The sequence below is a fragment of the Dipteris shenzhenensis genome, chromosome 14 (assembly GCF_047967505.1).
Source record: "Dipteris shenzhenensis isolate YYH24624 ecotype China chromosome 14, Dip_SZ_1.0, whole genome shotgun sequence".
Lineage (NCBI taxonomy): Eukaryota > Viridiplantae > Streptophyta > Polypodiopsida > Gleicheniales > Dipteridaceae > Dipteris > Dipteris shenzhenensis.
In genome coordinates this window covers 18,843,318-18,865,711 of record NC_141609.1, presented here as the reverse complement: position 1 = coordinate 18,865,711, position 22,394 = coordinate 18,843,318, and the positions used below count along the sequence as shown (strand labels likewise).

Here is a 22,394-nt window from a genome sequence, read left to right as displayed (position 1 = left end):
CGCCATCTTTCCACCTCTTTTCCTTCATGTTGGCCGCCTCTTCCAACACCCCACCTACCATTGCCTTAAGCTCCCGCGCCATCGCTGCCTCCTCCTTCGTATCCTTCCACCTCAGCTCCCCTAGCCTCTCCTCCTCACCTCACCATCCTTCCGCCTCTTTTCCTTCATGTTGGCCACCTCTTCCAACACCCCACCTGCCATTGCCTTGGGCTGTGTAGCAGCAGCCTCAGCCCCCATTTCTGAGACAAGGTGCACCTTGGGGTGGCCTTTTCTTTCACCATCAACCTCCCTGCCAGCCCGCGTTGGCAACAGGAGCTTCAGGGCAGCATATGGGCCTTCTTTGGAGGCCTCCCCTTGCGTGGGGGCTGCAAGTCAGCCAACGGGCTGTCCACGCCTCCTCAAAGGCGCCTTGGCTCGTGAAGCTCGTCCTCAAGCAGCCCACGGGGGCTGTTCTCTGTGCAAAGCTGCACACGCAGCTTGTGTCGCCAAACGCCTCTCTTTGCCTGACAGCCCCTTTCTCGCTGTCCCTTTTTTCAGTTCTCAAAGGTCCCTCTTTTCAGCTCTCTGCTCCTTGGCGTAGTGGTTTTTTCCTCCTTTCAGCAACCAGCCCCTTTGGCTGGTGGCTGTCCTTTCTTTCCCCTTTTTACTTTGCCCCCGTTTTCCTCTTCATAGTGGTGGTTTTTTGCCTTATCTTGGAGAAGAAGATTCTGCTTGGCCAGAGGGGCTCTTACGGCAGCACCCTCAAATCCCATTGCCATTAAGGTCCCTCTCTCCCCAAAAGATAAGCAGCAGGTGAAACAAATAGTTCAATCAATGTAGGACAAAGCAGTAATAGGCAACATCGTGGGCCTCACACCTACAAGGTGACAAGTGCATGATTGGATCTAGACGAGCTTAGCACTCGAAGGTGACCACATTTAGGACGTCGCCATCAATGCAAGGGGAGTCTTTCTCCTTCAGTTGCACTCGTCAGAGACTACCCTGATCCTTGTGGAGCAGAGCCATATCTTTCCTCAGCCCGCACTTGGTGTATCTCTTCCCTTGGTACCATGGATTCACCTTAGAGGACATGAAAATGACCCACCGCGTAACCCACTTTCTAGTGACGCTCTGCTTTCTGGGCCCCCCGAGAGAGTATAGGGCCATCCTCTCATCCAGTGGTCGCACTTTTGGTACGGTGTTGGAGTCCACACCAGACACAACAGTTGCAATTGTGGTGGATGACGGGGTACCTAGACTCCCACTAGTGGTGGAGAGTCCAGAGTTTTCTTCCGAGGAGATCTACCTCTAGACTTTAGACGTGGGAAGCTCCCGCAAAGGGCTGAAATATCAAGTCTCCCTGGACAATGCCTTCGGTATCGACAGATGCGACACATCGCATGGGACTGCCCTAGGGGCTAGAGATGGGCCCTACCCCCGCCCTCCGTAGGTTCAACAGAGACGACAGAGGGAGCCATAGGCGGATAGACCTTAGTGCACTCATAGACAGCAGCAGCAGTCCCAGACCCCTTGGGTGAGCCATCCAAAGCGAAGTGGACCAAAGTCTACAAGAAAAAGAAAAAGCAAAGAAGACAGGGCGAGAGGAATCGCAGAAGGCATGCCAAAGCCAAGGAGAAGTCACAGTGAGGGCGTGAGGCCACTTCCCAGGGCAGGCCACTTCCCAGGGCAGTCAGGAAGCGCCCCCTCTGAGCGCCCTCAAACGCCAAAGGACAAGACTTTCTTTGACCTTCCGGACGATCCTCGAACAGGGCCCAAGGTACAAGCAGCAGGATTCGGGATCCCCCGAGGCTCCAGTGTCTGCTATCACCCTTGTCAGACCTCCCTCGCCTTCTGGGACAAGAGCCTAGAGACCACAGCGCCTATGCAACAGAGCTGCAATGGAGCTTATGTCACTCTAGCGGCCCACACACCTCCCGTTCGCTCTACCTCCCCCGCCGGTCCTCCCCCGCTTCCCTCCCTCCTCCACAACCCCCCCCCACTCTCACTCACCGAGCTATTGTCACTACCCGCCCCCTTCCTCCTCTTCCCCAACCTGCTCCTGCTCGCCCTCCTGCTGCAGCAGCCCCATTCACCTAGTCAACTTCCTCCGTTCCCAGTTCTAGATCAAGGCTGAGCTAGCTCCCTAGCCCACGGGCAAGGGGGAAGTGGGGGCTTCTTTCCATGCCCCCTCTCCCTCCTCAGAAGCAAACCAGCTCTCCCCAGGACGTAGCCTCTTCAACTATGTCAAGGACAAGTGGTCCCTTCTTCCAGCTCCCGGGCCCAAGACCTCGCCCAAGGTTGTTGGATGTAAATATTTCAAAAAATGAATATAATGTGTTTCTAGCAAGGTCTTGAGGGACATGATGAGCATAAGTGATGTGGGCCCAAGGTCTCCAATGTATTTGGTTTCCATTGTTTGGGTGTTGGTTTGTTAGCTAGTACATAAAAATGGATAATGATATATGTGTGGGGTGTGTTGTTTTGAAAGGGCTACGTCCCTTGGCATTTTTCTTGTCAAGGAAATGTTTGGGGGGGGTGAAAAGGGTATTATGGGTTGTGCATGGGATTATTACCTGACAAAAAAATGCTATCTTGGTGCGTTGACGTGTTGACGGCATTCATGAGCTTTGGTAACGGCGAGAGGCTTCTGGATGACGAGTTGGCAATGGTACGTGGAGCATTTGTGTGAGATCATTCCAGACAGGAATCGGAGGAGGATAGCAATCGCCTGGGTGTGTGGTACGGACTGTATGCACGCAGGAGTTCGAGGTCTGAAAGCGGAGAGGGCGTCTTGGATCGCATGAGCTCAGAGGCTTGGAAGGGGGATCACGTACGGACCTCTCACAGATTGGTGCATCACACTGGTGTAAGCTTGTACGACAAGCTGTTTGGTTTTTTGAGCTGGTATGGACTGGTTTTGTTGGTTGGTTCGGATGGCTCATGGACTGCTTCAGGTATGATTCGTGGTTGTGTATGGACGTGTTACGGTGCCGCATGGATTGGGACATAAGTGCAGCCACTTGCGCTGACGAACAGCTGTGTGCACGGACAACCCTTGGCTGACCCAGGGCTGCAGCAGAGCCACAGTTTGGCTTTTGTGTTGTGTGTGACACAAGGAGACCTTGGGCTGTTACATCACATTTTGATCCTGAATGAGACCCTTGTTTTTTTAGCTTCATTTCTGAATAGGATCACAGCTTTTTTAATCTTCATTGAAGAGTAGATGATAAATGTTTGAATTGGTTGGCTTGCCTTTAAAGTAGAGATAGCTTGTTTTTTTTGTTATCAGCTGACAGCACCTAGACATGTTCTATGATGGGGAATGGCGCTGCACAAGGGAGGCGGGGGGGGGGCCCACCGAAATTTTGGTAAGTACCACAATGTTAGATCACTCCCCAGCTGTGCTTCACCTAGAGCAACCCAGTAGAGGACTCCCCCAAAAGGGGGCTCGCATTCTAGATGACCTTCTCATGGATGAGGAGGTGCAGCGGGCAGTACCACAAATCTGGCAACAACTAGAGGGTGGGCCCAGAGAGGAATGGGCCTCTTGGGTGGCAGAGGCGATTCAGAGGAGTAGCGTAGAGTTACAATCTCATGCCCTTAGACAGAGACACGATCTTCAGAAGCAGGAGAGAGCCCTGGACAACATCTTCATCTTTTGGGAGGCGGTAGACTAGGCCCGGGAGGAATTTCAGCTTCTAGCCATCCTTCTCCTGAATTTCGAGAAGACTTATGACAGGGTTGCGTGGTCCTTCTTGGAGAGCACCACACATAGATTGGGCTTTTCACACCAATGGATCCGGGGGATTGCAGCTATCTATGCAGGGAGCTCTAGCCAGGTGCTTATCAGTGGTCACACAAACGAGGCCTTCTCTTCTCTCCCGGTCAATACGATAAGGCTGCCCCTCACCCCCTTCCTCATCCTCGTCGTCGTAGTCAAGGCGTGAGGTTACTTCCTGTGTTCCCAATAAGCAAGACTGATTGGATGAGGCTTTCAATCTGGAAGGAGAAGGAGAAGGAGCTTTTCAATTCAGAGTTTGCAGATGACACGGCCCTGTATGTGGAGGGATCAGCAGCAAAGGAAGTCAGAGGAGCCCTGGCCATTTATTACAAGGCCTCTGGGGCTCGGATCAACTGGACCAAATCGATTGGCTTCTTTGGAGGAGTAGAGGAGGTCCAAGAGGTTTGAGATTGGGGGCTGTCTTTGGTTTCCAACGGATTCTACGAAGACAGACCGCGTGATACCTAGGATGCCAAGTAGGGATTGACAATTTAGAAGAGCAGCAAATTGCCACAGTTCTGGAGACTGCCTGGCAAAAGCTTCTGTATTGGAGCTCGGCCAAACTCTCCCTAGCAAGCAAGGCCCTAGTGGTCAACTAGGTCCTTCTAGCCATGGCCTAGTACATAGCCTCCTGTGGGTGTTTTCATAGGGGTCGTATGGGGCAGATTAGGTGCCTAGAGCACAATTTCCTTTGGGCTAGTTTGGATGCCACGAGAAACACGGAGCATGAGTTGCTTGGCAGACAGTGATCATGCGGCAAGCACGAGGAGGCTTGGGCATCATCGATCTAGAGATGCAAAGCAGATCCCTTCTAGGCAAGCTAGCGGTATGTGGTCTCACTCCAGACACTGAGCCCTGGAAGCTCCTTTTGCAGAGGGGGCTTCATAGGCACACCCCATGCAGGCAATTAGTGGCAGCAGTCTCACCCCTAGCTTTTATCACAGAGCCCCTCATGGGGAAGGGATCTCCATTGACGCAAAATCTTTTCAGGGTGTGGTAGAGATAGGAAGGGGGACTCATCCGGGCCCCACCTCGCTCTATAGAGAGGAATTCGAGCGTCAGCCCCTTATTTGCCACCCGGAGGTTCGAGATCAGGATGGCTATATGCTCGGGTAAGTAGACACCAGTGGAACAGCGGCCCAACCAACTCCTTTGGGACATGGAGTAGGCTCCCCTCAGATACAAAGGCGAGGCAAAGGACGCTCTCCCATCTTGGAGAAGAAGCACTGCAAATGAGAGAGAGACGCAACCATCCCCGAGACATGGAGGACAACACTGCAGACTTGGACAAACGGCATATGATTGGACCATTTCTCGAGGATAGGGGTCCCTCTGAGGGTTATGACCAAGTGAGGTAGCGACCAAGCCATCTTCTTCAGAGTAGGGCTTGGAGGACTCCTTCAGCCAGTGACAGAGAGAGACTAGAGATGGATGGAATCTTGGACCCCCAATGGTGCCTTTGGCTTTGGGAGGGCCATCCCCTTCAAGAGATCCAGTGGGACCCAAGACAGTGGTTATGGCCATCTAGGATAGGCCACATAGAGAGAGTGAAGGAGGTGGTCCTTTTCTCCTACACGACACGAATTGGACGACGACTTCACATAAAGGTATCGGCCTGGACTCCTGAGAGAGAGAGAGACACTGGGCAAAAGGTGCCCCAAAAGGTCCAAGCTCGTTTCAAGACACGGCTATAGTACAGCCTTTGACCACCGAAGATCTCATATTTCTTTTGGCTGATCGCCCATGGGGGTCTACAAATACGCCCCCAACTAAGCAGACATGGGTGGATGGGCACTGCCACCGTTGCATGGATGGTGTCCTAGAGACGATCCCACATTGCCTTTGGAACCGCCTGAGCACCCGAAGAATTGGGCTGGATTCTTTTCAAATCGTGATCCGGTTCCACCAAAGTATTCATCGGGATTTGGCATGGGGTTAACAGAGGGAGGCATACCTTCCACATCGACGAGGTTACAAAATACACACTCGGAGCATTCACTAGATTGAGCTGCACAAGGCAACCCCTCCATCTCGGCTGAGGACGGTGTGTGGGACACAGCAGCCAGTATCACGACGTGGAACATCTACATTGAGTGTTGCAACCTAGTAGAGAAGGAGCACCATGTTCCACCAGCAGCCACTTTGGCTGATATCTGGCAAATATCAAGATCTCCTCATCCTATCTCGGGGGAAGTGTCAACTCAATCATGTCAGCCTGAGATCTTAAAAAGATGCTCATTGCTTCAGCCACCAACAAATACAGGCAAGGAGCAAGAGGGCATACCTGCCAAACTGATATACAAATCTGAAATCTCTCTCCCATGTCCCCCCCTGATGAGCTTCATCTTAGTGTAGTCAGCTAGACGTATGTTGAATGTGGCAATCCTCATTGGTGGTAGTCCTCATTTTTCATAGGGCTCTTTTGCCAAGATGTTCATCACTCCTGCCCCACCGTCCACTACTGCAGGGTATTGGACAAAGGCTTTATGCTCTAGAGGGATGGTGACATTTTTATGTATGTCCTCATCATAGAATTGAATGAGAAATTTCATCACGTTCATTGATGATTACCCAAAAAGACATGGATCTACTTTCTTAGGAAAAACCAAACGCATTCAATGCATTCATAGAGTTCAAAACTTTATTGGAAAAGCAAATTTGAAAGCACATAAAGATTCTCCAATGTGAGAATGGAGGAGAATACAAGTCAAACAGTTATTCAGACATTCTGGCATCCAAAGATAGTTTACTTGTAGTCATACCGGCTTTATGAGAGGAAGTTGGCCACGTTTGTGACAACACCAATAGCTTTAGGAAGAAGGTCATCCTAAGTAGCGACATGGGGTCAAGCGACGCTATCCCTCTAGCCATCTCTTTTATAACTTTTCATTGATGAATTGGAAGATTGGATGAGAATACACAGCAGAGAAGGGGTCCAAGGTGCAAGGTATGCCCTATTATTTCTCATCTATGCAGATGACATAGTGTTCTACGAGAGGGACATGCAGCACATTTGGATGCACTAGGCAAATTCTGTAGAGACTCACGCATGCGTGTCAACATACCCAAGACAAAAGTAATGGTAATCGGGACTTGGAATAAGCAAATAGACTTCACATTCGAAGGAGGACCTCAGGACACAATCACCATATACAAATGCATACGGCTGGAATTTGAGCATAATTACAAGTGAAATGCATGCATAGAAAGAGAAATTTTGGGAGGTTTGAAAGCCCTATACAACCCCCAAAATAAGTGCAGGGAGGCTATGGAATTGGGAAATTAGAATGTCTGTATACCATGCTTGTGCAAACAGTAATTCTTTATGGATGCCTAGCCTGGGCAACAGAGCTCCCTAAAACTTACTGGAGAAGAATAGGTTTACTATATAAACGCTTTCTCATAGGAGAACTGGGGGTCAAGGTACAAACACCCTATCCCATCCTATTGGCTTAGACTGGTATGATAACTCTTGAAGTGGAAACACTATGCCAATACATGGTCTACCTCAATAAGCTCGAGAAACACGATGCAAGTATGATAATACACAAAGCCATGGAGGCTACAGAGACCATTGGACAGCACAGTGAAGGAAGGAAATGAATGGAGTTATGGGGCATCACGCCTGCTGATGTCCCAGAAGATACATGTGAAATCAGGGATTTAGTAACACAGGCAATGCATAGTTACCCGAAAGGACTCTTTATAGAAAAGGGAAAGCACTTATTGCGGAATTCAATTTAGGCCTAAAGACTCTCGATATCAAACCGATGTAATGCAAGAATATTATCTAGGCACAAAGACTCTCAGTCTCAAATCTAGGCCTAAAGACTCTCAGTCTCAACCGATGTAATGCAGCACATATTATGTTAGAATTAGAAAATAGTTACGTTTGCAAGCTCCAATTTTGGGGATTTAGATATACATGCCACTTATTGCTCCCATAGATCTTTTTGGTCTTTGTGGACCTTAAGAGCACTTTCTTTCGTGCTTCAAAAGTAGTTGTAAAGTTGTGGAGGGAGCAACTTGGCTGCTCCCGCTGCCCCCCTCCCGACATCTCCTCCTTCCCACCTCCTCCGCCATCGCTCCCCCTCGCCGCCTCTTCCCTCTACCTCCTCCGCTACCTCTCCGCCCCCCCCTCCCCATCTCCCCTCGCCTACCCTCCTTGCCTCCCCCCGCCTCGTCTCCCCCCGCTGCCCCCCCAGCCTCTCCTCTTTGCTTCCCCACTCCCCCTCCTCCTCCCCTCCCCGCTGTTTCTTCCTCCTCCCCTCTCCGCTTTTTCTTCCGCTGCCCCTCCCCGCCTCCTTCCGCCGCCTCTACCACCTCCCCCCGCCGCCTTCTCTGCCTCCTACCGCCTCTTGCCGCCCCTACCTCCTCCCCCCTCCGCCTTCTCTGCCTCCTTCTCTCCTCCCCCCTCACCGGCTTCCTTCTCCCACCTCCTCTTTGCCTCTTGCCCTCGCCTTCTCTCCCTCCTCGCCTTCTCGTCCCCCCCCTCCTTCTCCACCTTCCATCCTCCTCGCCTCCCTCCTTCCTCTTCCATCCTTACCCCCCCTCACTCCGCCTCGTCTCCGCCTTGCTGCATAACATGATAGGCATTCAATTTAACTATTGTAGCCATCAATACCACAGTATGACTTTGTACATGAAGAAGTTGCTTCTTGATTCATTCCTCCCTCATCCTAAGGCAGCGGTGGATGTTCTTCTCCATCTCCTCCACTCTTTGCTCACTCCATGCAACAACTTCATCTGATTCCCTCAGCATCTCTTGAAGCTACCTATATTGCTCAATGGCATCAACATGGTCCATTTCCAAGACTTCCACTCTAGTTTGGAACTCTCTCATGACGACATACTACTTTCAAAACTTTCAAAAGCCACTGCAAGCTCGTGCACAACCCTATCATAATCTTGCTGTAGGGTCTTGTAGCTTAATCTTTGAACTTGCAAAAGTGGTTCTAGACAACAACCCCCATTGTGGCTGCTGCAATTTGCTCCATCGTGGCTGCTCTCTGCATCCTTCTTAGCTTGGAGAGCTACCTCACTGTCTTCTCCACCGTGGCTACTCTCTGCCCCATCCTTCCTGGCCTTGAATCTCTCTCGCAGCTCCTACATCACCGCAGAGCCATTTGTAAAGATCCTCCTTTTTGGCTCTCTGTTCTTCAAGATGCTTTTGCATCATTGCTATCTCCTTCTACGCGATGTCCCCATCCAATTGTGACATCTTCAAGCCTATCCCAGAGCTCCTTAATGCACTTCTCTGCTTCTTCTCTACATCTTCTCTTCTATGCCTTTCCATGTCGACCATTTTTGTAGCGACCTTAGCTTGCTCTCATGTCTACAAGGCACTACAAGCACGTGCAAAACCCTATCATAATCTTGCTTTAGGGACTTGTAGCTTAATCTTTGAACTTGCAAAAGTGGTTCTAGATAACAACCCCCATTGTGGCTACTGCAATTTTCTCCATTATGGCTGCTCTCTGCATCCTTCTTGGCTTGGAGAGCTGCCTCATTGTCTTCTCCACCATGGCTACTCTCTGCCCCATCCTTCCTGGCCTTGAATCTCTCTCGCAGCTCCTACATCACCGCTCTCATTTCTGCATTCTCCCTTTTTAGTTCCTCCATCATTTGGTCTTTTTCAAAGTTCAATGTGTTCTGCATGTTGCAGGCCATTTGTAAAGATCCTCGTTTTTGTCTCTTTGTTCTTCAAGATGCTTTTGCATCATTCCTGTCTCCTTCTCCGCGATGTCCGCATCCATTGTGACATCTTCAAGCCTATTTTTGATGCGCTTCTCTACTTCTTCTCTACATCTTCTCTTCTATGCCTTTCCATGTCGACCATTTTTGTAGTGGCCTCAGCTTGCTCTCGTGCCTGCAAGGCACTGCAAGCTCATGCACAACCCTATCATAATCTTGCTATAGGGTCTTGTAGCTTAATCTTTGAACTTGCAAAATATTTGTCTCCCTTTTCTTCTTCCTCCCTGCAGCGGGAGCATTTGCACTTGTTAAGGTGAAAGAAAACCTTGGTGGTGACCCTTGGTCTGGCCAGAGGGGCTCTATGGCAGCACCCTCGAATCCCACGGCCGTTAAGGTTCTTCTTTCCCCAGCTCACAAGCAACACATACAGCAGGCAGTTCAGTCCCTCCAGAACAAGGTGCTTGTGGGCAGAATTGTGGGCCTGGAACTATCTCGAGGTTCTGAACTCTTATCCTCTACCATTGGAGGTAACGCTCATGGTCCTTCAACCCCGAAAGGGGGGCTTGATCAGTGCAGTGGGATCTCCAACACACCCCGTTTGGAGATTTTCGTTTACCTCCACAGGGGTGGAGAAATGGTCCCCGGAGGTGTTCGATGCTATTTTGGGGAATAAGATTACACTCATAATGGATGAGTGGATGGGGCCACATGGACTAGACCTTTGGTAGGCCCATGGTGCGGAGGTGAACTTTCAATTGAGCTTCACGCGCGAGGAGCCGATGTGTTGTTTGGCGACAAGAGTTATCAGATTGCCGCTCGAGGCAAAGGTGGAGCAGGCACAATTCTAGCCCCTCCAGAAGTGAAAGGAGCTCTTTGGAGTGGAAGCCTCCTTCATGATGAAGTGGGCACGGAAGATCAGTATTGAGCTAGTATCCACACTAGTACGGCGACGCACAGATACTGACTACTCGCCCTCTAAACCCCTGGCAAAATCACACAAAGTAGTCTTTCTTGGACAGGCACCCACTCACACAAGAGCCTTGTTCCCGACTCCCCCGTCCTCATGAGCTGGACCATAGTGAGTTGGAATGTACACGAGCTCCACGACCGTGTTCGTAGCCAACCGCAGTACCTGATACTCCAAGAGGAGTTGCAGAGGGCAATGGTAGGACGGCCAGTGGACATCCTTATGATTCAGAAGCACATGTTTTCAGCTTCAGACATCAAACGATGCCATCACCTTCTCCCAGGGAGAGGTCTAGAGGAGTGGTCCCTGCGGTAGGACGGAGTGGAGGAGTCTGCATCTCAATCTCACAGACTCTGGCCCCAGAGGTCTACGACCAGGGCGAGCTCACTCCGGGCAGTTTGGATGGGAGTTCAGACAAGAGAGTTCAGGAACGGGATCCTGAACGTGTATGCCCCAGCGTGCAGACAGCACCGCCCGTCCTTTTGGAGGAGGCTGTCAGAGTGTCTTTCGGATGTAGACTCTGGATTGTTGGAGGTGACTTCAACAACTTGGAGTTTGGGAAAGACAAGCAGGGTGGAGCCTCTTCTTCTGAGAAGCCAACAGTAGAGCGTAGCACCTGGGAGCGATTCATTTTCATGATTAGTGGTAGAGACCCGTGGAGAAAGCCAGATTTCAGCAGGACACCTGGCAGCCTTCTCTTCTCCTTTGGACAGAGGAGACACGATGGATTGCTAGAGAGACTAGACCGTTTCTATGTTGGGGACTGGGCACTACACAGAGGCGAATCTACCGGGATTTTGGCACGTACCACGATGTCAAACCACTCTCCAGTGATACTTCACTTGGATCAGCCCCACCGAGGTCTCCCCCCAGAAGGGGGTCCGTATTCCAGAGGACCTCTTGCAGGACGAGGAGATTCAGCAGGTCATGGCACGGATTTGGGAGCAATCAGAGACAGCACCGTGTGAGGGCTAGCTATGTGGGTGGCCAATGCGATTCAGAGGAGCAGTGAAGAGCTACAGGCTCACGCCCTTCGGCAGAGGAGTACCCTTCATAAGCGAGAGCAGGCTTTGAGGAGAGACCTCGCCTCCATCGAGAGGCTCAGTGAGCAGGATCCAGTGTCTCAGTGGCTTAGTGACATATTCGAGACCGCTCCTCTCGAGCTCCAGGACACGGAGGTGCGACGGGCTAAGTTCTCCTATCATTCCTCCCAGGCCCGATGGGTGCAGCAGGGGGAGAGGATGACGAAGCAGTTCTTTCATACCACTGGGCCCCAATCGGCAAGCACACATCTACAGCGTCTCCAGGACACGCAAGGCATCATGCACACTAACCCGCAGGGGATTTTGGACATGACCACGGGTTTCTACAGCCAGCTCTTTCAGATGGAGAGGATGACCCCAGCTGGTCTTGTGGCCCGAGAACTAGTTTGGGATGAAGTTCCGCCAGTAGTCTCGCAGGACTTATGCAGCAGACTTGACGAGCCTTTCACATATGAGGAGCTCTTGGAAGCCCTCAAGGCTCTCCCGCCGACCCAAAAGTGCCCGGGTGAGGATGGCTTGACTCCGGCCCTCTTCCGGAACTTCTGGGAGATTATCTCCACCCCTTTCCGTCTAGCTTGCCAGGAGATTTTTGACACAGGCCTTCTCCCTCACTCTTTGAGCAGGGGGTGGATTTGTTTGATCTCGAAAGGGGGAGATAGGCCAAACATCCGACAGTGGAGGCCAATCACTCTCCTTGATATTGCATACAAAATCCTCGCCAAAGTCTTGAGTTTGCGGTTACGGTCCCATCTTACCGACACCATCCATGACACACAGACTGGGTTTGTCCAGGAGCGTAGCCTCCTGGACAACATCTTCACATTCTGGAAGGCAGTGGATTGGTCCAGAGAGGAGTCACAGCCGTTGGCCGTCCTTCTCTTGGACTTTGAGAAGGCCTACGACAGGGTGGAGTGGTCTTTCTTGGAGGGCACTATGAGGAGATTGGGTTTCTCAGATAGATGGGTCAAAGGAGTTTCAGCGCTATATGAAGGGAGCTCTAGCTAAATGCTTATCGGAGGACACATAGGTGAGGCCTTTCCTCTCTCTCGCTCAGTCCGCCAGGGCTGCCCACTTGCTCCCTTCCTCTTCTTGTTTGTGGCGGAGGCTTTGGGCTACCATTTGAGATCACAGGTGGCAGGTCTCACAGGGTTGAAGCTCCCAATCAGATAGGAGGAGCTACTTGACTCGGAGTTTGCAGACAACACGGCCTTGTATGTTGAGGGCACCAAAGCGAGTCTGGACAGAGTCAGGGGTGCCCTGGCTATTTATTGTGAGGCCTCGGGGGCACGGATCAACTAGACGAAATCTATAGGTTTCTTCACAGGCTTTGAGGAGACACGGGAGATTCGAGAGTGGGGGAGTGACTTTGGCTTCAGATGGATACCGCGGGGCCAGACAGCGAGATACCTCGAATGCCAGTTGACATTACAGCAGAGCAGCAGATTGCCCTGGTCCTTGAGAGTGTTCGCCGCAAGCTTCTCTATTGGAGCTCGGCCAAACTCTCCTTAACACGTCGCGCCTTAGTGGCAAACCAGGTCCTTCTTGCCATGGCCTAGTATATCACCTCCTGCTGGTGCTTTCACAGACGTTGCATTGGGCAGCTTTGACGGTTGGTATGGAACGTCCTTTGGGCAGGTTCAGATGGCACGAGGAACACTAGGGACCGAGTAGCTTGGCAGAACAGGGATCATGCAGCAGGCAATGGGAGGCTTGGGAGTCATTGATCCGGAGATGCAGAGCAAGGCCCTTCTGGGCAAGTTGGTGGTCCGTGGCCTCACCCCAGGTGCAGAGCCTTGGAAGCTCCTCTTACAGCAAGGGCTTCTGAGAACACCCCACATACTGGGGGACATTGGCAGCCTTCACATCGATGGATCTTCTCAGAGACCTCCTTACAGGGAAGGGCTCCCCCTTGATGAGGAGTCTTCACAGGGTATGGCAGAGACTGGCAGGGGGTCTCATCCGTGCTCCGCCCAGATGCAAAGAGGAGTTTGAGCGCTAGCCCCTTATGTGGCACCCAGAGATCAGAGATCAGGAGGGCCGTATGCTCGGATAGCAGACTCACATTGGTTGGGCACAGTGGGACAGTGGTCCAGCAGGGTCCTTTGGCCGTTGAAGTAGACTACCTATGGAGACAGTGGTGAGGCTTGATGCCCTAGAGCATCTGCCAGGGGCAGGGCAGCGGATGGGCGAGATTGACTTAGCCATTCCGGAGTCCTAGTGGGATGGACTTCACGTTTGGAGAGACAGCAGATGGTTGGGGCAGTTTTCCCGTACAGGTGTTCCCTTGAGGATGTTGATGCAACGCGGCAGCACACACCCCGGCTTCTTCCGTGTGGGACCTAGCGGCCTACTTCAGCCACTCACTGAGAGTGACCCCTAGATGGATGGGAGTCTTGATGGGATACACTGGTAGATTATCAGAATGGTGGGCCGTTTGGGAAAGGAGTGGCACATTGACCCTTCCAGTATTTCAGAGCAGGATGCCTCTAGATGGCGCCTTTGGCTGTGGGAGGGTAGTCCCCTGCTGAGGGAGGTCCAGTGGGATCCGGGAGAGTGGTTCTCACCCTCCAGGGGCCGCCTAGTTGAGCAAGTGGATGAGGTGCCCTTCTTTTCCTATACCACACGGATTGGCAGAAGGCTTCAGATGGACTCATCGAGGTGGACCCCTTCGAGGGAGAGACATTGGGTGACCCAGAGAGTGCCTCGGGATGTGCACTCCAGGTTCTGGACACGGTTGTGGTCCAACTTGCGGCCGAGGAAGATCTCTTACTTCTTCTGGCTGGCCGCCCACGGAGACTTGCCCATTGGACCGTGGTTTAGCAGATGCGAGTGGACGGGCAGTGCCACTGTTGCTCCGATGGTGCCCTGGAGACTATCCCGCATTGCTTGTGGAGCTGTCGTAGCACAGCGAGGATCTGGATGGGAGCCCTCAGGATCATGACATGTATGCAGAGTCTTCATAGAGACTACACCTGGGGGATGGTGGCTTGGTTGACAGAGGGAGGACACGCATTTCAGATTGATGAGATCTCTCCAGCCTACCGGATACAGGGTCAAAGCATCCAAAGGATCGCACTCCACGAGGCTGTCCCCCCTGACAGTCTAGCTCCTCCTCCTCCTAAGGAAGACAATGTCTGGGAGGTGGTAGCCAGCATCACGGCTTGGAACATTTGGGTGGCTTGCTGCAGTCTTGTGATGGGTGAGCACCCGGTTCCACCCATGCCTACCCTAGTTGCCATATGGTAGGATATCATTTACACTCTATGGTCCACCTGGGAGCACGGGACTCCAGGCTCCAAGGCGAGGGCGACCATCGAGAGGCATGCTCGTTTCTGCAAGGCTTGGCCTGCGAGTGTTTTCTACATCTTCACTCCGCGAGGCATTCGCTGGCTGTATAGTCCCCCCACTTGGCTGTTAGCCCCATTTCCAGAGATCCCCTAGGCAGTGAGCTGGGTTTCTCTGGAACAGGCCGGTTTTTCTTTCAGCCTTTTCCAGTTTTTTCCATACTCAGCACCTTCGGGGCTGCTGTCTTGTATGAAAATCTTTCAAGCATTAATAGAAGGTTCCTTTCTTTGGAAAAAAAAAAAAAAGAGCACTTTCTTTCTTATGTTTCCTCTTCTCACTCCTCCCATTGTCTCCTGCCAAATGAGACGCAAACTTGATATTCTTGATATTAATGCCTCACATTGCACAGGCTTCTTCTCATGGGGTCATATACAATTCCAGTATCCATGGCTAACAGAAGCTTTCATATCCCTCCTCGGGTTCGCAAACATTTACACAGTTTCCAAAAATGAGAACACCGTTATTTTTAATAGATCAAATTGCTTTGGTGCATGAGATGTTGTGCACTGTACTACCACAACTGAACATGAAGGGAGATTCAAAAGCATAAACCTCAATATAGTATATAATACCTGAGTGACTCTATGACCGCACTTTTTGCTTCAACATACTTAAATTATCTTGGGCACTGAAAGTTGGCAATCCCAGTGTATCCAATAGCAGGGCTTAGGTGGGACTCGAGGAGACAGTCTAAAAGATGGGGCAATGGCTGGAGGGGGACCTCAAGTTAAGGTCAGCCCAAAAGGTAATCTGCAACACTACTTCTAAGCCCCCTCCCCAATAGACAAATCAAGCATAAGCTGAAGACAGACAATGTTTGTAGACCTCGGAAGAAAATTGGAAATGGGAGAGTCTCATTTAAGAAATGAAAACACATTGATTAACATGGACAGCCTTCGATGGCTCATATTAAGAGTGCCTGGAAGCAATCTGCTCTTACAATTCAATATTGCATATCTCCAAATTTGTCATCCTGCAAGCTGTGGAACTTAGCAAGCTTAATTTCCTCACCTAAGCTCGTGCCAAATATCACCCCCCAGTTTACACTCAACTGTTCTGCAAAGCAGGCGTAAAGTAACCAATCTCACCAATTTGGGAACTTGATTTTCAAAAAAGTAAAACAAACCTTAGTTTCGCACTAGCTACAAGAGATCCATCCACGTAAACCTTTAGGATGCTCCCACCAGATAATGCCCTTCCTGTGGAATGAGTAATGCAAACGAGATACCAGCGCTTGGGCTGAAGTTGCACATTTAAGATGGCCAATTGCGTTTTGTGGCTTGTACTCTGTCACGATACACAATCTTATGAAAATCAACACAAGGGGCCCAATATGAAAAACATGCACAACTGCAGACCAAAAATTATCACAATAATAATAGACTCAGTGAGAATTTATTAGGATGCCAGAACATGCAAGAGAGAAATGGGAATGCAAACTCCTCTATCACAATTGAGATTCTTAATGTAGATCAGTTCGGGTATCATAGCACCAGATTGTAAGTAGGATGGCATTAGAAATATATATCACCAAAACAAAAGCATAAATCATTTTACTGGCATTTAATAGTCGATACCATGGTACTACCATATTCAGTCCCAATAAAGCATGTTATACAGATCGAGTCGAGAGTACAAGGAAGAGCGACAATACAAATGCCAAAAACAAGACATAAACAGGTTCAGCATGAAAGAGAAGTGCAGAAGAGGGTTGATTGTAGACTTAAGGTGGTATCTCGGAAGTTCATCTACTGTATAAAAGATAGAGTGCATTGCAAGTGCTGCCATCTAAGGTTGGGCACAAATGTGAGATTGGAGCTCTTAGTAGGATCATACTACAAGAAGATTTGACATTCTGTGGAACATGATAAATACTTTTAGAAGATTGGCATCCTCTAGAACATGATAAATAGGTTTAGAACATTGACATTCTGTACCACATGATGATAAATATACTACAAAACTGATATTGAGATGGTAGCTACTACGATTCTTCATGGTAAGTGTATCTATGTATTGCAACGCCATTGACAATGCGTTTTGCTCCTATATTCTATGCCAAACAAGAATTTGCACATGGCCCTCATTCGCTTTCAACAAATCAGACGACTCAAAATATACATCCTTACAAGCTTTAACCTAGCTTTAGAAATAGTATTTTCTTACCCTTAAACACAATCATTACACATACACAACACTGTGGAGAAAAAAGGACTTCAGTCACACAGATGACTATGGTATGTGTATCAGACCTCCACCACCATTTTATCCTTTCCAATAAGTGAACTGTACCCTTTTCCACTTTCTGTCAAAAAAGTAAACAGCCCCATCAGGCTTTGACTAGCATTTGGATCCTCCAGAGCAGGAAATTTCTCCACTCGTATCCAGCATGACAAAGTGAAGCCTCGAACACTAGGCCAACGTAGAGAACTTGTCATCATGATTCCCTGATGTGGCAAGAAGGTACTCGATTACACCAAGAAGATCATGACTGAAAGGATCGTCGACCTAATGTCCAGCTTTAAAAAGTGAAGAGACTATTCAGTACTGTTTGAAAAGAGAATCTGTGCACCTATTAAAAACAAAGCTTTGGGACATGAGCTACTTACCGAGTCTTTACCACTTAACTCAAAAAAAACAGCTGGCCCCTCTTCTCTCAGCATCCCTTGAACCACACTCAAAAGAATCTTCCTGTGCCTTGCCTTTGATGCTTGATTGGCATTTCGCAAAAGAAAGAAAATCCTTCGCATGTTCTTCCCAGTAATACTATGTCGTCCTAAAGCCTCTATCAATATAGCTAGCTTTGTAATCAAGTCGTAATCAGGCTCCATGTCAAACCAATCTAAGAGCAAGCTGAGCAAACCAGCTTTGACACATGCAGTCCTGTTTGCTGTTGATTCCTCTACAATCCGATGGAAGGTAAGCAGCCCAAAAGACTGTAAACTCTCACAGCACTGCTATTCACTCAACCAAGCAAATATAGACACATCACATACGTGTACTTGTATAAGAATATTCAAAAGAATTCTCATTCAGGTATGAGAGGAGCATACCTGACGTAGTATGTTGAAAAAAAGCGTGATAGCATCTTCATTCTGCATTTAAGATGGCCATATACCTCCAACGAATCAGCTAGACAAATGTGAAAAGATGATTCTGGATGAGCACTGCATAATGTGGTATAACGATAGGGCCATAGGAAATGTAAAAGTTTACCTGTATGACCATATTTGCAGGTACATTAAAGCTTCCATCAACTAACACATCTAACAGAGCGTTTAATAAATCCTCTGTCCCAGATCTTTGATGGCTGCTCATGAGCAAAGTTTGCAATGTAGCATATCCTGCACCAACAAGGCTCCTAAAAGCAGCCTGTTACAAAGTTCTGTGTTAACAACTCCAGCTCTGCAGGGGGATAATACAGTGAAGACCTACAACTTCAAGCTTATGTACAAACAAATATGAAATAACATAGTATAGATAGATTTAAGTGACATCTCGCCTTTTTTTGTCACATCTTGCTTATTTACAGACAACTGAACTGAATCCACCCTCCATACCATCCAAGTATCAACCAATTATTGATCATGCACCCTGTTCAAATACGGCTAATCCCCACATAAAAGAATTCCAAGAGGCAATGTATGGGAGAAGAAATTCCGCTACTTTTCTGACACTCTACATGTGTAAGAGTCTTCTTGCCATTTTCATGTTGTACTAGTTCATATGTCACCAAGTTGTAAATACTACAAGTCAAAGTTCCAATTCACCATTTATTTGATCATAATTGAAGAGTCTTTCATTTATTTAATTATATACCTTTGTAAGACTAGAATAAGTCCAATCATACAAATTTAGATTTTTTGTTGTTCTAAAGATCAAAAATCTACACAGAAAATAAAAGAGAAAAGGAAAGAGAAGAAAAAAAGAGGTAAACAAAAACTTTTATGAAAAACAAAAGGAATACATACATAGCAAGCAAAGCAACACTTATGTCGTCATCAGTGCCCAAGCATAAGCAGCTATACTAGGTTTCTAAAGACCCACGGAGTCTCTTGGGCAAACCCAGTGCTTACTAAAATACGTCAAATAAACAAAAGAGAAAGAAAACAAGAAATAAAGAGGAAAGGAAGCTGGAGACTAAGCAAAAATAAACAAGCAAGTCAAGAAAAAAAATCTTCAAAAAAACTGGAATATCGCTCTCTCTCTCTCTCTCACTCTCACTCTTATTTAAAAGATAAAAAGCTAAATGGCCCTTTACACTTACGTATCGTTTACTACAAAGAGGCAAAAATACATTTCTAACTTAGAAAGCACAAGCATACATCAACCTCTAATCCTATGGTAGACTGCAAAAGTCTAAGAAAACACAAGAATCCCCTCTTGAAGTGCAGTTCAGTTCACAAGAGTCACGAGGATAGATTCCTTCTCCAAAAGCACTAGTGTCTTTGTACATAAAGTCTTGAAAGTTCGGAACATTTGGTACAAATAAGTCATCTATAAAACGCCTAACTTGGCTAAGCTTATGTAAAATGATAGGGCATGTATTGATAGAAATAAGACGTTGCATAAACTCAAATTCATAAGTGAAAAGATAAAAGTTTGCTAAAAAGACGGCACAATTAGTGCCCATGGGGATTCTAGAATCTAGGATGATTGTCCACATTGAGAGATTCAGTGGAAGCATGTGGTTTTGGCCATCTGGGATGGGTTCCCCTTTAGTGGAGAAAATCATGTAACCCCTCCCTATAACAATATATACACAGAAAGTTCACGTTGAAAGGCATGTTAAAATAATTAACGAATACCACAAAATGTCATCAAACCTAGTCAGAGCATTGACTTAAACCTTGGAAAGCAGCAAGTACCTTGGAAGCTCCGTTGCCAGCAAGAAGACAGATCAGCGTTTGGATGACACTTAAGCTCAAAAGTTTTCCATCTTCCTCAGATAAGTTCTCATTCAGCAAAGAAACAATATGAACAAAGCACTCCCCTTCTCGAAAAAGAGCTTGGTAATACTGCAAAAAACGAAGGGTGGAAAAGGGAAAATGAGAGCAAGGGTAAGAAGAGACCAGAAATAAGCTAGGGCAAGACTGCAAGTAAGCACAAATTCTATGCAGCTTGATAAAGATAAGGCTCAACCATGTAATTCTTCTAATAAACACACATTTGGCATGTTTTTACCGGCTTGGCAATTTAAGACATTCATAAATTATAATAGATCAATTTTAGAACCACGTTTGTTAAAAGAACATAGAATATGATGCCAAAGAAAAAGTAATTAATAACATGAACAGCTTACCACAGGATCTGTCAGAATAATCTCCCGTATTCCACTGAGTAACTCTATACAGAAGTCTATATCCTTTGAGACTCCCTCAAGACTCGACTGAGAGAGGGTTTCCAGGTACTTGATGCAAAGTTCCAACTTAGCTTCTTGGTCAGCTTCCGATGTCGGAGGTAGCTATGCAAGGGAAAAAGGGCAAGATTTAACCAAAATCACAAGTCAACAATCCTGGTTTTCACACTTACCACCTGATGGACTGGCATGCAGATTAAGGTCAAAAGTAGCAGACAAACAACAAAACTAGACTCTGTGGCAAACCTTCATCAGGTCCAGAATATGCCGTAAAGCAAACTTCCGTGATTCTTGGTCCCTTAACAAATTGAAAAGTACTTGCAATGCCTTGGTACTATGCAAAAAAACAATCCGTGCTTCCTCTGATGTCAGCAAATACTCAGCAAAGAGATCAAAGACAGCTTCCCTAGAGTGCTTCCAAGTTTCTCTAACAGCAAGAAACTGCCAGCTAAGTTTGTCCTCTCCCTTACAACCATCTGTGACTAGCTGATTTCCACTTGAACGCAATTTCTCATCCACAACCTTACTAAAGGCCTGCAGCTGTATATTCATCACTTCAGATAGTAATACTAGTGCATTCGATTGTGCAAATGCACTGACAGTTTGTTCTGCAGCCAGCTGTAGAATTCGGTGCAAGCTCTTTACAATCATTGTAGAAACACTTGGAATCTGTGCACACTGCTCAAGAGCCTCCATAAGAGCACGGCATTCTGGCTATCCAGACCAGACAACAACAACTTGATTAGGCACAAGCTTTCCAAACCCTCCCAAAAAAACACAAGGCACATCAGTGAAACTAGATACAAAAGGACCCTGTGTACAGTTTGATTCAATAAAGTTTACTCTCAAATGAGACTTCTTAATCCGTATACCTACATAATGAATATAATTTATTATAATCTTCAGAAGATGGTCAAAGTAACATTCTCGATACTTCAACTTTTACATGAAATATAGAAACACTAAAATACCAAGATGTTGAGACCCAAAAATGTGCAGAGGGGCCCTCACTCTGGGTGGTATTCAACTTTGATTGTGATGATGCATCGATCACTGCTTAAGGATGTATAACACATCACAACTTCCATTGCAGATTCATTTAACATTCGAGACATAATTAGACACCACTCTAAGAGTTTCAATACAAAAACAACTTTGTAGATGTATGCAGTAACTACCAAATGGGTAATGAAAAAGGGCCTTACCACATTGTCATGATTGGTGTTGCTTGTTGCAGCAAGCTCTACAAAAGAAATAACCTCCAGCCGTAGAGGCTCAGAATCAATAGTGTCTTGAATGTGCCTTGCATAATCTGAATCAGCCCCAGTGACAGATGCTCCAGAACCATGCTTGTCGATGCTATCACGTCTTCTTTGTAAGATGGATGCTTCGGATCTTATCTCAAAATAAAAGAAGAACTCTGAAAACATGACCTCCCAAACTCCCTCGTCACGAAAAAGAGAAAGCACTGTAGGTGAAAATGCCAGCAATTTCTTAAAGACATAAAGCACATAATGTTGCAAAGTCGTGGAACATGCTCTGCATCACAAAAACAAAAGAGTAATAAAAACGAATTATCAGAGCTTCACAGGGCCCTTTCGCCATTGCAGTTATGTGCAATATCAATCCCATCCCCCTCCCTCCCTTTCGCTTAAAAAACCACCCCACCAAAAAAAAATCTGCACCAGCACCATAGCACCCATTGCACAGTGTACAATCTTCATAACTGCATATTTGTTGTGACATGCTTCATCTTTTCTGCAGATTACTATCATTGCATGCTTCATCTTTTCTGCAGATTACTATCATTGCATTGTCCATCAATCTATTCTCTGAGATTCCCAAGGGAATGAGGTTGAGGGAGGCCAAAAGAAGCTACTCTCCCTCTTCCCTCATGAAGAGCCTACCTTAGCCCACCTTCTCCTTCATTGAGCTCTAGCAACTTCATCGCCTTCCTCCTCTTCATCGCCTCCTTCTCCTTCATTGTCTTCTCCTCCTTCATCGTTATCTCTTCCTCTCTTGGATGGTCTTCACTTGGCTGCGCAAACCTCTCCTTCACGATTGTTGTAAGCATCAATTCAATGGCTGTTGGTGTTGCTGCGTGAAGAAGATGCGTTTGAAGCTAATTCGTGGAGATCTCGTTATTGCTGGTATGCTGCGTGGAGCTGCTGATGGTTGCTACGTGGAGAAGGTGCATTGGAACTAAGTGGAGCTGATTCGTGGCTG

General features: G+C 47.7%; 1 protein-coding gene across 2 annotated transcripts in view; it reads right to left on the bottom strand.

Annotated features, from left to right (window-relative positions):
* The window catches only part of LOC147894296 (binding protein), a 254,131-nt gene that overhangs the window by 110,107 nt on the left and 121,630 nt on the right, over positions 1 to 22,394 (bottom strand). For both annotated transcript variants that reach the window (XM_087384649.1, XM_087384650.1), the window contains exons 11-19: positions 21,374 to 21,707; positions 20,415 to 20,882; positions 20,112 to 20,273; positions 19,678 to 19,827; positions 18,026 to 18,181; positions 17,863 to 17,904; positions 17,419 to 17,763; positions 17,062 to 17,256; positions 15,936 to 16,096 (exon numbers count right to left, since the gene is read on the bottom strand). In XM_087384649.1, coding sequence (XP_087240775.1) covers positions 15,936 to 16,096; positions 17,062 to 17,256; positions 17,419 to 17,763; positions 17,863 to 17,904; positions 18,026 to 18,181; positions 19,678 to 19,827; positions 20,112 to 20,273; positions 20,415 to 20,882; positions 21,374 to 21,707 — 2,013 coding nt within the window. The remainder of the gene's footprint in view (positions 1 to 15,935; positions 16,097 to 17,061; positions 17,257 to 17,418; positions 17,764 to 17,862; positions 17,905 to 18,025; positions 18,182 to 19,677; positions 19,828 to 20,111; positions 20,274 to 20,414; positions 20,883 to 21,373; positions 21,708 to 22,394) is intronic.